At 37.0% G+C, this 16032-nt stretch overlaps 1 protein-coding gene across 1 annotated transcript in view; it reads left to right on the top strand.

Annotated features, from left to right (window-relative positions):
• The window catches only part of LOC134680300 (cell adhesion molecule Dscam2), a 212826-nt gene that overhangs the window by 96641 nt on the left and 100153 nt on the right, over nt 1–16032 (top strand). The window contains exons 5-7 of the mRNA XM_063539410.1: nt 6644–6802; nt 8175–8324; nt 8972–9092. Of these exons, the coding sequence (XP_063395480.1) occupies nt 6644–6802; nt 8175–8324; nt 8972–9092 (430 nt within the window). The remainder of the gene's footprint in view (nt 1–6643; nt 6803–8174; nt 8325–8971; nt 9093–16032) is intronic.

Here is a 16032-nt window from a genome sequence, read left to right on the forward strand (position 1 = left end):
GTCAGGAATAATATTACAATTTTTTTTTCTCCATAAAATGAATCACCCTATTAGATATCAACTAGTTCTCTTTTGCAGCGCAATTCGGGCAACTACTTAATATCACTTTTACGTTAGATAGAGTAACATATCTATTAGATCTCTAAGTCATATCCTGTGGAAATCGTTCAAAATTATCTCCAGAATCGTGCAAATGTCAAATTTGACAGGTTAGATCTTAAACATATCGTTATCGTATCTTGATGATGTCTATAAGATGTATAATAGATGTCTATTTCATAATCCGAATCGGGCCCATAATCTACTTATTTGTAATATTGTAACCATTGTCTATTTAGTTAGGGACTAACTATTTATCAAACTGAAAATACCTCACACAAACAGACTTAAACACAAAACAGAGACAACTGGAGTTGTATTTGATAAAATATCTTTGTGCATCGTATTCCCACCAAATAATAAATACCAGCTAGATTTTTTTTTTATCTATAGAAATGTAGAAAGAACAAAACCGGAAAAGTGCGAGTCGGACTCGCCCGACGAGGGTTCCGTATTTTTTAGTATGTATTTGTTATAGCGGCAACAGAAATATATCATCTGTGAAAATTTCAACTACAGGTTGGATCTCATGAACTATAACGGTTCATGAGATCCAGCCTGGTGACAGACAGACAGACAGACACACAGACAGACACACAGACAGACACACAGACAGACAGACAGACAGACAGACAGACGGTCAGACTAGACAGTGGAGTCTTAGTAATAGGGTCCAATTTGGGTACGGAACCCTGACTTAAATTCGAAAACGGAAAATAGGTATCCTAGAATCCGTCTAAGCTAACTTTGTGCCACGTGACAAAGAGAGGAAGTTAACCTTTTCGTCGCCACGTCAATGAAGTACCTAATAAACTGTCATCATGTCAAAATTTGCACGTAAACAACCCGTATAACATATCAAGTCGTGGCGTGTGGGGCACGAAATGTACTGACGTATATCAAGTCAATGGTGACACCTCCACACTTGTCATTACAAACTCTGTGCAAATATCTAATAGCTCCTCTACACGATGGGCCAGCGCCGGCCACTCCAAGGGACGCAGCCATGCGGTAGAATGAGATAGAAATATCACTTGCTCCCTCTAACGCATAAATGCGTCCCTTGGAGTACCCGGCGTTGGCCCATCGTGTAGAGGAGCCATAATTCTTAGGACCTTTACTTACAAGTGTTTTGAAAACTACCCAAGGGTTTTTACTGCTCTGATCGCGTGTATTGTTTTCCACGTTTCCCTAGGGAAAGGTGGCATTCACCCGGATAAAAGGTGTTTCGTGTCCTTTTCCGTGATAAAGCCTATACTTGTGCCTATCGGTATTGGTCGCATTCGCATGGTATTCAATCAACCCAACAAAGAAAGTCGCTTCCACATACTTTATTTTACTACTCATACCGCTCCGTTAAGGGGCCCACTGATTACCAGTCCGCCGGACGATATCGGCCGGTCAGTTGTTCGGAGCTATCAAATTTTTGTTCTAACTGACAGGCCGATATCGTCCGGCGGACTGTTAGTCAGTGGTCGGCTTTACACTCGACACCACAGAATAAATAATAGTACTAGGTACAGAAGACTCACTCTCTAACAAAACGCGTCTGTCACGATCAGCACAGATATGGCCGCTAGGTGGCGACAGCGCCACGCGCGGCTTATGGCAAACCCCAAAATTGGGGCCGAACGGATGTACTTTTTGCTACCTGTAGCAGAGCGACGAAATCGCGGAGTGAGACACGCCTGTCGACACTAACAAATATTTAACAAATAAATTATCTAGTCTGATGGTGTCAAACGAATGCAAACACAAAAAATTAAATTACTAAAATGTTATTCGTTTACTATTATAATACCTACATAAGAGCGATCATTTTAGCTACAGGAATGTCAATGTTATGTGGTCTGTATGTATACTCGTTGCCATATGTGGTTATTTCCCTCTCTAGCCCGATGCGAAAACTGGAATTCTGTCCACGTAAAATTCATTTCAAGTAATGAATACCTGAATGACCCTTGTTTGATCACGGTTTTACCCCAATTGGGAGTTTGTTTGACTACATTAATTTGATGAGCTGACATTAAGTTTATTAAATGGCATTTGTTTAAGTACTCTGTTCTGTTCCGTACTCCTACTCCGTTAAGTAGTAGTCAGAAATATTATACCTTGTCCGTCAAAGTGGATTAATTTCCTTCATATATATATTTTTTATACCTACGTCTGTAATATTTCAAAACAAATTATTTAGTCGAGATTATATGTATAATGTGAACCTGCCAAGTTCTAAATAACAACGACCAACTTAGTTATCACCCTTTGCTAAAAAAACATGCACATTAAAAGTTTTATTACAAAAATAAAAAAAATACCCACAATTTTCACATATTACAGATTCGCAGAGTATAAAAACCGGTCAAGTGCGCGTCGGCCCACCGAGGGCTCCGTACTTTTTATAAAAAAAGTATTTGTTGTTATAGCGGTAACAGAAATACATCATAAGATACAGCCAGGTGACAGACAGACGTACAGTGGAGTCTTAGTAATAGGGTCCCGTTTTTACCCTTTGGGTACGGACCCCTAATAAAGTCATGTACGTCACTGAACTCCCTAGATGTTACAGCCTTTAAGGCCCCCCCCACATCTAGCGTCTTTCGAGCGTCGGCGTCTGGTCAACGCTATGGAAAATGACGTCGCTGCGCAGTTGCGTCGACGTAGCGTCGACGTTGCGTCGAGCAGCGGCCATACAGTTGTGGACGCCGACGCTCGAAAGAAGCTAGATGTGGGGAGGCCTTAAACCCAGTAAGGTAGTAATATATATTTTCTTTCCCATGGATGTCAATATCGGAAGCACCGCCATCTTGTCTCCCAGGAGCATCCGGTGATAACTAGCCGCCCGAGGCGCCGAAGCCGGCAACTTTGTTATGCTAAATAAAATCTGATTAGCTTATACGTGTAGGTACTTGTGAGGCGACGTGTATGTAAAAAACGTAAATAGATATGGCTTGGTTATGGTTAATAAAGGAACATCTAGCTGAGCGGGTTTTGGAACATTAAAGTTTTTAATTAGGTTACATCTACAGAAATAGTAAATACAACATACTGAGACATATAATGGAAGGTAAAATAGAAGGTAAAAGAGGTATAGGAAGACCTAGAACATCGTGGAGTCAAAATATTAGAGATTGGACCGGTACCAAGGACGCCGCCACTCTTTCTAGAACGGCAAAGAACAGAGAAAACTTTCGCATGATGATCGCCGACATCCGATAGGATATGGGACGATAAGAAAGAAAAGTTTTTAATGTTTGCACAGACTCGATCGACACACAACACTCAAGAACAAAAACCACAAAAAAAACGAAATCATGTTGATGTCTATTTTAGCCAGTCTTCACCGAGACCATGGGGAAAATGCCGTTCTCGAAAAGTCGGAGGTAATTTTAAAACTTCAAATTATTCGCGATTATATCCTGTTTTCATAAATAAAAGGGTGTTAAAAATCTGAAAGTTTGAATCTGTCTTTTGTGAAAGATTGTCCTATGTACGTTCAGTGTTTGAAAAATGGCTATGGCTAGTTATTTCTTTCTGCTGCTTTGTTTTAAACTATTGAGGTTTGAGGAAAACCACATTCAGATAGTAGAAATACCTCAAAAATACATATTACATTTGAAGAAACAACAGTTTCGTCCCTGGAAATATTTTCCGGTCGTTTATTGTGCTGGTGCTGGTGTAACAAAGAGATTCACGTATAGGTTATGTTCACTCATTTATTCTGGAACTAGAACAATATCACTGTAATTTTAAGTAGCAAGCTTTATACGTCCCTATACATACATGGTGTGTCTGACCTTGGGGCTTTAAATCCAGGGCTTGATTTTACTCGCTAGACTGAGCTACTTTTACTACTATGGGACCAACCCTAAAATCGGGGATTTTTTTTAGCTTTTCCTTAGAAAACGTCGACATCTGATCAGCCAAAATATATGAAAAAGTAAAAAAAAAAAATCGGGATTTCGGGGTTGGTGCCATAATAAGGCACTGGTCCCACCGCGAGCTAGTAAGCTATGAGCTATCGGCTATAAACACGAACAAAAGATAAGCACTCCCGTGTAAATAAAAGAGACACGGCGATATTTATAGTTACTCGCCCAGCGGTGAGCTATAAATATCGCCGTGTCTCTTTTATTTACACGGGAGTGCTTATCTTTTGTTCGTGTTTATAGCCGATAGCTCATAGCTTACTAGCTCGCGGTAGGACCAGTGCCTAAAAGTAGCTCAGTTTTGCGAGTAGAATCGAGCCCTGGATTTAAAGCCCCATGGTCAAACACACACCACATGTTTATGTATATGTATATGTTTGCATCCTTTTACGTGTGATCGGAATCGTAGGTTAGCAGCATTGTCAATATGTTTAATATTACCCAGAGCCCAAAACCTAATTATTTGAAAAGGAGTACGTCTTATAAAATCGTTCCCGTGTTACAGTTTATGAACTTAATATTTTTTTAAATACATTGCTCTCAGCCTCTCTCAGCCCTCTCAGGTAACAATAAATGATTCTAAAATAATACATTATAAAAAAAGTAATTTTTTGCTAACCGCGAGAGCTTATAGTGAAAGCCGAGTAAGCGATAGACCCCAAAATTGAAGGCTTTCATGGCTCAAGGCCGAAAGCAATTTATTTTTACCTCGCTGCGAGGAACCTACTAAAGATACCACATAAATACCAATTCGAGTAATCAACTGAAACGCTGCAAATTTTACGGCTGTTATACGACTCATTTTTAATTGCTCGAATGAACGCCAGGGGACTCGTAAAGGTGACTTTTGTTCAATTTTGCAGAAGAAAATTAACGAGTTCGTTGGAAATACTGACATCTAGGGGTTTCAATTATGAAAACTTATTTACAGGACGAATAAAGCCAGTATATTTGACATCATAACCAATTACTGCCAATACAAATTATATGTAATGCACACCTTAAAAAGAGAAAACAGCAAGCAGCAAGCCTATTATGGATCGCTTTATCCATATTTATCCACGTGATAAAACAACTGTCATTTTTTAACTCTGCAGGATAGAAAGAGACGGACACCGTTTTATCACGCTGTCACGTAGACAAATACGACCAACATATCCGTACAGAGGACCTATAGTAAAAATAAAAGCAGACAAAAATAACCACCCGTCATTAATATTTGTATGACGCAGCGAAAATACGTAATTATATTATTAAAAAAAAATCAAAATTGATATCCGCTGTCCCGGATCCGAGCACGGACATCCATCTCGCTCACGTACAATGACAGTTGACAGTGATTCCAATAGATTTAAATATCGGTTTGATGTGATAAATATTACGTATGTTTAAAATACCTATATTTAGAACCAATATTTGAAGTGAAATCATTCTAATAAATCTCTTCCATTAAAAAAATAACTACTAAGTACTTTTCATAAGTTCCACAAATAGAATCCATTATGCTTAAAATAAGGCATAATAAGGATTTTTTTTAACGAAAAGAATAGTAAGAGTTTTAGGATTGGGCCGCCCATTTGATGAGGTCAAACCTAAAATAACATCGAGCAGGTACCTATTTTATTATTCGCTCATATAATTCCACTCGCGGTTCATGTTTTAGTAATGGAATATCAATTGACACTTCACACTTAAAAGTGCGGTTTATATTAGCTATATTTTGAATGTATGTATTTACTGCCGTACCTAATCGAACTTCAAGATATTCACGAGACGACAACACGTACTTAGATTCATTCTATATAGATACGTTATAGTTTAGATATCAACTAGTTCTCTTTTTCAGCGCAATTGGGGCAACCAATGTCACTTTTACGTTAGATAGAGTAAGATGTCTATTAGATGTGAATTGGATCTCTAAGTCATATCCTGTGGAAATCGTTCAAGCTTAGAGTATCTCCAGAATCGCGCAAATGTCAAATTTGACAGGTTAGATCTTAAACATATCGTTATCGTATCTTGGTGATGTCTAAAAGATATCTAATAGATGTCTATTTCAAAATCCGAATCGGGCCCTTACTTATTTAAGTCTATAATTGTTGATGAGTAATTGAAATAACATGTATCATATGCGCATTGGACTTAAGGGGTTTCCTCTAATTGGTTATGAATTATACAAAAACTAAAGTATGGAATACTATTAGGTACTTAATATTATTACTGGTAAATTAGTTGGCTTGTATCGCCATCATAGAACATTTCTGCACCTGGCTAGATGGCAGAACTCTAGAACAAAGTTATGGTTTCAATTGTAATAAATAAATATTATAGGACATTCTTACACAAATTGACTAAGTCCCACAGTAAGCTCAAGAAGGCTTGTGTTGTGGGTACTCAGACAACGATATATATATAATATACAAATACTTAAATACATAGGAAACACCCATGACTCAGGAACAAATATCTGTATCATCATACAAATAAATGCCCTTACTGGGATTCGAACCCAGGACCATCGGCTTCGCAGGCAGGGTCACTACCCACTAGGCCAGACCGGTCGTCAAACATGTAATGTACCTATGGGTTTTATATTAAATATAAGTTTTCTTTCACAGTGGTATGGCAAGAGTGGCAAGCACGCGTGACGGCCACGCCCGCAGAGGTGGGAGGCCCGGCGCTACTAACTTGCACCGCGTCGGCCTCCTTGAGGGAACATGCAAGTGTCGCGGCCTGGTACAGAGATGACATTGTCCTGCCTGCCTCTGAGCATCTCTGTAAGTAGACACAACATACTACAACTAGTGTAGATGAAAGTTACTGGTTGCTTTATACAAGTTATAGTGTACCAAGTCTTGTAAATTCAAACTGCAAACTTCAATATTTATTCAAAAAATAGGCCATAAAGGCACCTTTACACGCCGACATGGTATTTTGAAAGATATGAAAAAAACACAAAAATACAAAAAGAAACTAAAATCATTTAGGTATATGTACCTGTAAATGTATCTGAGTGTCAAAACCAGAACTAAACTAAAACATTATATAGTTAATCAAATTATCTTTAGAGATATATAAGGGTCTCCAAGCGTCAAAATGATGCTGTTGCTGTACATGTTACCTTGCTGCCTTGCTGTTGTTGTCTGTACATGTTAGTACGACTACATATTTTGTGAACGTCACGAATAAATATCTTTTATTTTATATTAAAATCCTGTGTAATTAAGAGAAAAAAAATGAGAACCGAATGAGAATGCGAATGATACTCAAAAATATAATAGCTCCTGTTAGGTTAAATAGACCAGTCAACTGTTTCCTTTGTTCGATATTTCCGCTAGGTGTTTAAATATAAGCGCGTAATTTGCCTCGCATCAAACATGTAATTACCAAATTTTCAGTAAATAATTTTCGTTAAGTAACTGCGGCGAAACTTAATATCAAATATCAATATGGTAATGTGGTATTAAAGCTTTACACTATTAATATGAATTAAAACGAGGTTATCAAGTGGCTGATTTGACTCAATTTATAATTTAACTGTTTGTTATCTGTTTATTGTACAATTCCATACGATTTAAATAATTTAAACTAAATAGTTTTAACGCCACTAAAAATTCTAATTGTAATCGTAAATTATTTACATTGGGTGCCGAATACAACGTGCCCACGAAAGGTGAAATCGTGTTTGCAATTTAGTTATGACCAGAGCTCGGCGGGGCTGAGCTGTTTTCAGAGTTTGCACAACATGGACATGCCGTGTCATTCGATGGTATATGTGGTGTAATTTAATAACTAAAGAAATTATTTTATTTAGGCTGCCTTTCCGCTACGATCTTTACATCGCCATTAAATCAAATGAATTTTATAGCAAGCTTTCAGTAAACCTCTTCAAATAATATTTATATTTATCCATATGCTACTATTAAAGTTTGTTTGTACATAAGGCATTGTTATTTTAGTTTAATTATAATTAATAAAGTTTTATTTTCTTCTTCTTCTTCTTCTTAGAAGAAGAAGAAGCTTTATTTTAATATTTCTTTCTAAGGTGTATCTATACTAATATCTACACTTGACATAAGTGACGTCAAAATGGCTCACCCCTGCCGAGCTCTGGTTATGAAAATTGCTCAATAACACTTATTGTGACAGCTGGCTCGACGCTTCTAGTGGACGAAGGCTGGAAGCTGGTGGTCCGCTCAGTGCGAGCTGAAGACGCGCGCGCGCAGTTCTCCTGCTCGGTGCTGGACTCGCTCACCGGCGAGCGGCGCCGGAGCGCGCCCGTCAGCATCGATGTTGCGCGTGAGTAGTAAAATAGAACAGCTAACATTATTGAATTACCCCCTTATTTATAAACGTCTACTAAAGTCGACAAGCCATTAATAATCGTTTGTCCCTTTCCATCATACCTATCCGTCAGAAAGGGACAAACGATTATTATCAGGTGTCAATTTAGTAGACTTTTATGAATAAGGGGGTAAGTCATTATTAGTTACGAAAAGCTGGAAAATAGTGCAGCAGTCAGCATTGATATCTCGCGTGAATACTTATAATACCATTTATGCTACCAACTTGTATTGAGGCCCAACCAAGATCAGGATGACGTAGTGCGTAAAAAGGCGAGCATTTTCTTTTTTAACTTAGGGCCACTTGCACCATTCACTGGCCCGGGGTTAACCAATTAAAGCTGGAGTTACCATGGTTACCAGTACAATTTGACACCAGATTAACGGTTTAAATAACCGCTCGTTCATAATCCCGGGTTAGTGGGATGGTGCAAGTGGACCTTAACCTTTCAATACTCGTCGGCTCCCTGGGTAGCCAGCATTCAAATCCTATTTTGAATTAAAATAAAATACAAGAAGGTTCTACATTCAAAACAGCAATAATGACAAAGGGGACTTAACACCTTGTTATTAAACAAAACACTAACGTTCCAACTTTTCCAGCGTCTACCGGCGCGGCAGCTCCGCGCGCAGTCTACCACGGCCAGTGGGAGACGAGCGTGCGACGCGGCGGCGACGTCGTCCTGCCGTGTCTGGTCCACGCCAACCCACCAGCGACCATCACGTGAGTCTCTCGCATGATTATTGCCATCGTAATAAATACGGATGTTAGCGCTTCATTGTGCTATTTAAATAAAACCAAAGATTAAAAGTAGCATCCAATGTTAAAAACTACGGAAGAGTAGGTACTTTACTAGCACTTAATATTACAGAAACGATTGGATACGAAAGGCATTAACAAGTTTAAAAAAGAAAACGGGTTGTATTTTGATGACACTTTTTTGACAGTCAGGTAGAAGTACTAGTGCTCGACGCTGCACTAGTAGTATTCGACATGGGCACTTTATGTCAAAATAATATAGGTTTTTGAAAGGCAAAGATTTTTCTGTATTCAAATTTAATCCTTGTCACTTTGACAACACTACTTTTGACTTTGTTTGAGACTATATGGACCCTTTATTTTCAAAGAGGTTTTTTTTTAAATATTGATTTTGTCTAAACTACTTAGGATGTAATAGTATATGACATCTATGTATATATAGGTACTTATATCTCGTACCAATAGTAGGTATTATGCGGCCTTAGGAGTAATTCACGATTAGGCAGTTTGTCAGTGAGCACAGTAATTTTCTTTTTCTATAAACTGCGGCAAGTTTTAGGTCAAACGTTACCCGTGGGCATCATTCAGCAAATCGTAATGAAGTGTCCTTAATGGGTGCGCCTTTGAACTCGTTACACCAGCATTTCCTAAACTATGAGTCGCGACCCACAAGTGGGGCAATACAATAAATCGACGGTCAATACACGTAAGAAAGTAATTAAATATCTAAATAGCTGTGTTTTTTAATGGAATAAAGATTAACAATAATCTTGAAAAAAAAAACTTCATACTTATCATATGAAATATATTAACACACCCTTTTTTTTACTAAAAACAGGAGTTGAGGCCACTCCTTCGTTCGTTTTGTTATTAAAATTATAATTATAAGACGATAAATCTCCAATTTTAATTCAAACTACGATCGTCTCACAAGCCAAGAAGTTATAAGTTTTTGAAGCTATAACTTAGCACAGTTACTACAGAACTTGCGTTACTTACAACCGTTAAACAACTGATACAACTCGAATATACCGCATTAAGTTAAAGCAGCACGTTGAATGAGCCAGCTTAAGCTTTGCAAATATTTATTGCACTTGTTATGATAGGTTAATGGCGAAAATAAGTTTCTTGGCTCTGCGCAAATGTTTATCTGGTTTAAAAAGTTGTTAAAAGGAATGACAGGAACGGCGTTGGTTTATTTAGCTGAGTTTGCGTACTTTCTTATTGTTTTTACATTTTTAATGGTACTCCATTAAAAATAACAAAACAAGTACATAACACAGAGAGAATACAGTAAATGTATTCTCTCTGTGTTATGTACTTGTTTTGTGCAATACAGTGTTTACTACTACTACTACTATTATAGTAGTTTTACGTATAAGTTTAAAATGTACTGTACCTACTCGTAAATAGGTAATACAGTGTGTTAGTAGAATCTTGCTACTTAATTTCAAATGGAAATAAGAAATAAGAACTATGGCACTTTCTTCTAGGATTTTTCTATGTTAAAGTTTTAGTAGTAAAATCTTAATGTACACCTAAGTTGACTTTCAAGATTTAGCAGTTAGACCATATGAACCAGCAGCGTACGTGACAAATAACTAAAGATTTAGGAGACAAAAAAGTAATGGTCCGGCTCGCTGACCTTACAAAAACGACGATACACGCGACAGCTAACGAGCGGGCTTCATTACGCCGCTCCGAGGGCTGTACAAGTTTTTATTTGACCCGGAATATTATTGCCAACGCTTACCGAGCACTAGCGATTCGAGAACTTGGGATAACCAGTATAAGTGTGCTCTCCATTCACACGGCTGTTACGGACCTCGAGGCCACGTTACGCTCGAACTCAACTCTTCTGTGCTCGCACATTCAATACAAATACAGCTTGGGTGTGAGGGCGGTCCTTGCGAATTCACAGGGATACAGGGTGAAAGTAAGAGCATTTGACAACTGTATTAAGGTGTTTATCTACACACATATCATAAACTCTCTATGATGCCTTCAATATCCGTAAATAATGGCCCACATTACGATAAACTGTTTTGTTACAGCAAATTTCTTATCTGTGGAAATGTGGTAATAGCTTCATTACTATAGTCCGTTTTTTTTTAGCATTAGAAAGAACTTCGCAGAAGTAAGCTTGTGGTTCCAAATCCGGCACTTAGAGCGGTAATAATTTGAAGTAAATTACATGTATTGACCATGCTACATTAGATAATTCAATAATTATTAACAATTAAAGAGCCTGACAAAAACTGCACGCTTGCTTCTGTGAAGTTCTTTCTAATGCTAAAAAAAACGAACTATATATCAAAATCGATTTGGTAATGCATTCAAATTTCGAACATCTCTGAAAAAAAAAAGTAATTTCATTTGACCCCTATTCCAATATCAGTCGAGATGACTTTTTATTTGAAATCAAATGACAATTGCATACAATATTGACAATTCTCGCATCTAAGTTGGTATCGGACGATATGATAATCGACCCCGGCTCTAGTTTGTCTCTGAATTTAAAAAAAACTACGGATACGTGACATGCGTGAAAAAAGTTTTCATTTGCCGCCATTTGACGTACAGTTTATCTTTTAATTAGTTTGTAAGTAAAAAATAATTTGTGTTGTTGTTTTTAAAGTAACTATAACAAAAGTTTCGTGAAAATGTGCGATAAAGATATTTCGGAGACGCCACTTCATATCCGCGAGTTCCGCCAGAGAGGAAAGTGCCCCAATGTCGGCTTATATGAGGTTAGAGAATATATCATAGAAAGTTTATAATATGTAAGTAGATAAAGCAGTGTATGTAACTGTACATAATTAGGCATAAAACACTCGTGTGATACTATTATGAAACTCATTTCATTCGTTTCATAAACCCACACTCGTATTTTAATGCCTTTCATTATGTAGCAGTCACATAAACTAGGTCATTTTCACCACACCAGCTGGTAAGGGCTTTCTTGATTATTCAAAAACTGAAAAGAAAGTTGTATTTTATCCACATGTGAGGCAAAGTAATCAAATGAAAAATTTGAGTTGTTTCCTTATGTTGGTTGGTAGGATTGACTTTTATTAAATGATGATTTTGGATGATACATATTTAAAAACGATCATTTTGAATTGCTTTGATTTTGTTTGATATTTTACAGTTAGTGTTTGCCCTGTGTTGGTGTGGTGAAAAATTTCGTGTTTCACTCGGTGGCAAAGTTGTTTAACTCTCGCAACGGTTCAATTTATCTTTTGCTTGTTCAGATATGAATATTAGCACGAGAGGTTAAACAACAACTTTTCCCCTTGTAAAACAAATAACTACGTATTCTTTTTTAATAAGTTTTTTCATATCTGTTAATTTTCATTAAAGAGATCCTTAGAAATTTACAAGACGAAAATAAAAGCAATTGACAACCTTACTTAGTGTTTTAATTAGCATACTTTTTATAAGTTTGTGTTTGTTACTTCTAGCCTCATCCATTTAAAATTAATTGCATGACTGTCATGTCGACATTAAGACGAAACAGGAGCTCAGTTTTAAATATCTTAGGTATGTATACCCGTCTCGCTAACAGAAGCGGCACCTAAAAGTAGTGCGATAAGGACATGGCGAAAAATCCTGCGTAAAAATCTCAAAATTCGAGGTTTCGTACTCCTCTGTTTCCTGCTCCAAAACTTAACCAATCGTAAACAAATTTGGAAATCTAAATGATTATGAAATTATCTGTGTCGGACCGTTTTGCTCTTTTGGCTAATTGATATCAGTTTTGAATGCCACGCCTCTCATTGCGGCATAGTCAATTAGGCCATTTTGGCCATTTTTGAAGGGCTTTAGCGCCTTAAAAAACAAAAATATTAAAAAAGCAAGACGGTCCGACACAGATATTGACTATATTAATCTGTGTTGAAAAAATCATTGCTCTAGCTTCAAAAACCACGGAGGAAAACGAGGAGTACGTTTGTATGGGGAAATGACCACTCCTGTTGGCTCTTAAGTACCTATATAGGTAAGATAGCTAATATTGCCCAGGGATTAGACCAGCAAAATTTTAAACAGAAGTAAATTTTCGAGCCATATCTTTTGACCCCTTCTAATTTCCTGGCTTTACGCCTGTCTTAAGTATCGCCGATTCCAAAGTCAAATCAGAGGAGTACGTTTGTATGGAGAAATGACCACTCCTGTTGGCTCTTAATTGAATGAATTTTAAATTTTATTAATGTTTTAATTTCACGAAAGACTTTTTTAGCCTCGATTATTATTAGATAGAACGGACGGACCATACACAATTGTATATTTTAAAGCGGGCTAGTTGTCTTTTTTCTTACTTATTATTTAAGTTTAGTTCATTTTTAATTGATGGTTAGTAATGCAGGGGTATAATTAAGTTCCAATATTGATCTAAAATTATGGTGTTTCCTAAATGAGAAAATTAAACTGTCATTGACCGCTACCCGTAACATCTTTTTTAATTGAAGATAAACTTACGAGGACACCAAATAATACAATAAGTAAAGTTTTGTGTGATGGCGATTCCAGGAAGATTTAATATCATCAAGATTTAATCACAGAAGTCATCACCAACTATTTAATTGTATACGTAGCAACGCGACTAGTTAGCTGCGACTTGATTGACTATTATCAGAGAGTGTATAGGTAGTGTGTAGATGGCCGGCGCCGCCGTCTCCCGGCAGTTTTGGAGACCCAATGCCATGCCCAACAACATACTAAAAGTTGGTAGCGGTTTCCGGCTCTGAACTATCTCTGCGACCGTTTCCCATAAGGCATGGCACTAAGGGTTATATATGTCTCTGCTATTATATAGGTAAGAACATAACTTTAGTACCCTACAGAGTACTACGTAGGTTGCGTCCAATTCCGTTCAAGTTTATCATATTTTTATATCTTGGATCGAAGATTGTAACTAGGAAGGTTTTATTTCACGTCAACAAAAGTAGTGGTATTTCGTTTTAAAGTAGGACAAACAAACTAGATAAACATACTGTATTCATTTTATATCTACTTTTATACCTTTTCCACTAAACCCTCGTACATTAGAGTCACCTCATCGTTAACGCGCGTAATAAAACGTAAAGCGAACGTACGCGTTATGTTGCCGTTAAGGATTTAACGTTGTTAGCTACTAATGCTACGCGAGTTAATAAACCTACGCGTTAAAGTAGAACTCACAAGCAAACAAAAACATGGGCCTGTAGTACAATAAAAATACTTAAGACGCAACAAAAAATATGTTGAGTATAGCAAGAAACGAGTTACTCAAAGAAAGGAGACACCTGTCTAAATGTTTGCTCCTGTTTCAGGCTCCTATGCACGTAGGTAGTATCAAACTCAAAAGCAAACAAATGTAGCTTCGTCACATTTTGATCCCGATAGAACTTAAATGATTAATTCTAAAGGAAGGAAGCCTGACCGATAACCAGAGATAGAAAATCTAGGCTGATTTTTATTTGAATTCAGACATTTTGCCCGACTTTACTAGGGCGTTGGAATACTTTGTATACCTAGCTTACTTAGGGTTCCGTACCTCAAAAGGAAAAAACGGAAACCTTAAAGGATCACTCGTGCGTTTGTCTGTCTGTCCGTCTGTCACAGCCTATTTTCTCAGAAACTACTGGACCAATTAAATTGAAATTTGGTACACATATGTAAATTAGTGACCCTAATTTTTCTAACAGTTTGCCTGTTGCTGTGAAATATCGATTACGTCTTCAGTATCTTATAATTTAATGTTTTCCAGAATATCGCCGCTGCTACTTGTTGTTTCCTCTGCATTTACCTCCTAATTATGTTTACGTAGTTGTAAACAAGGTACTGTAAGCTACGTTATGAGCAATAAAATGAGTAAAGTCTACATTGAAATAACATGCTATTTTCCTTAATTAGCTTAGGTAGTGATATTAAAAACCGGGCAAGTGCGAGTCGGACTCGCGCACGAAGGGTTCCGTACCATAATGCAAAAAAAAAACAACAAAAACCAAAAAAAAAACGGTCACCCAAGTCCAAGTACTGACCACTCCCGACGTTGCTTAACTTTGGTCAAAAATCACGTTTGTTGTATGGGAGACCCATTTAAATCTTTATTTTATTCTGTTTTAAGTATTTGTTGTTATAGCGGCAACAGAAATACATCATCTGTGAAAATTTCTACTTTCTAGCTATCACGGTTCGTGAGATACAGCCTGGTGACAGACGGACGGACGGACAGCGAAGTCTTAGTAATAGGGTCCCGTTTTACCCTTTGGGTACGGAACCCTAAAAACGAGAATTTCTCAGTAGTGATTCGTTAGTTAGATTAGTAAGGATTATAACTACTCGTAGTTGCCTGCAAGTGTAGTCGACGAACCGTAAATAAGATATTTCTTGATAACCTGCCATTTAGTACTTTAGCACATAAATTGATACTTTTAATTGGAGATTTTTATATTATAATAAATAAATAAGTAGATTTCAAGTCAAACGAATGGAGGATTTATATTAACCTATAGGGCTCATTTTTTAAAAACACTTTGGGGACTGGAATAAATAAAATTCTAGGATGAACTAAATAAAATTCTAGGATGAATTTGAATTTATTGAATCTTTCAAAAAAGGTTCAGTGCTTGTTAATCGCCATTATTGACAAAATATTATCTTTACTTAAATAAACACATTAATATACATACAGAATAGATACAAAACCGTTATGAAATTGTATATCTGTAATAAGGTTATAAGTTGGCATAAATACAAAACTGGCAACTTATAACCTATGCTAAAATGTATTAGTTACTCGTAAGAGCGTTTTCATCTACGTTTACTATTAATTACAACTCGCGTTGGATCAGCGTTTACTTAATCATAGCGTAATATCATTATATTAAACTCCGTCTCTTAGCTGGAAGGCAAGTCATGC

The sequence above is a fragment of the Cydia fagiglandana genome, chromosome 3 (assembly GCF_963556715.1).
Source record: "Cydia fagiglandana chromosome 3, ilCydFagi1.1, whole genome shotgun sequence".
Taxonomy (NCBI): domain Eukaryota; kingdom Metazoa; phylum Arthropoda; class Insecta; order Lepidoptera; family Tortricidae; genus Cydia; species Cydia fagiglandana.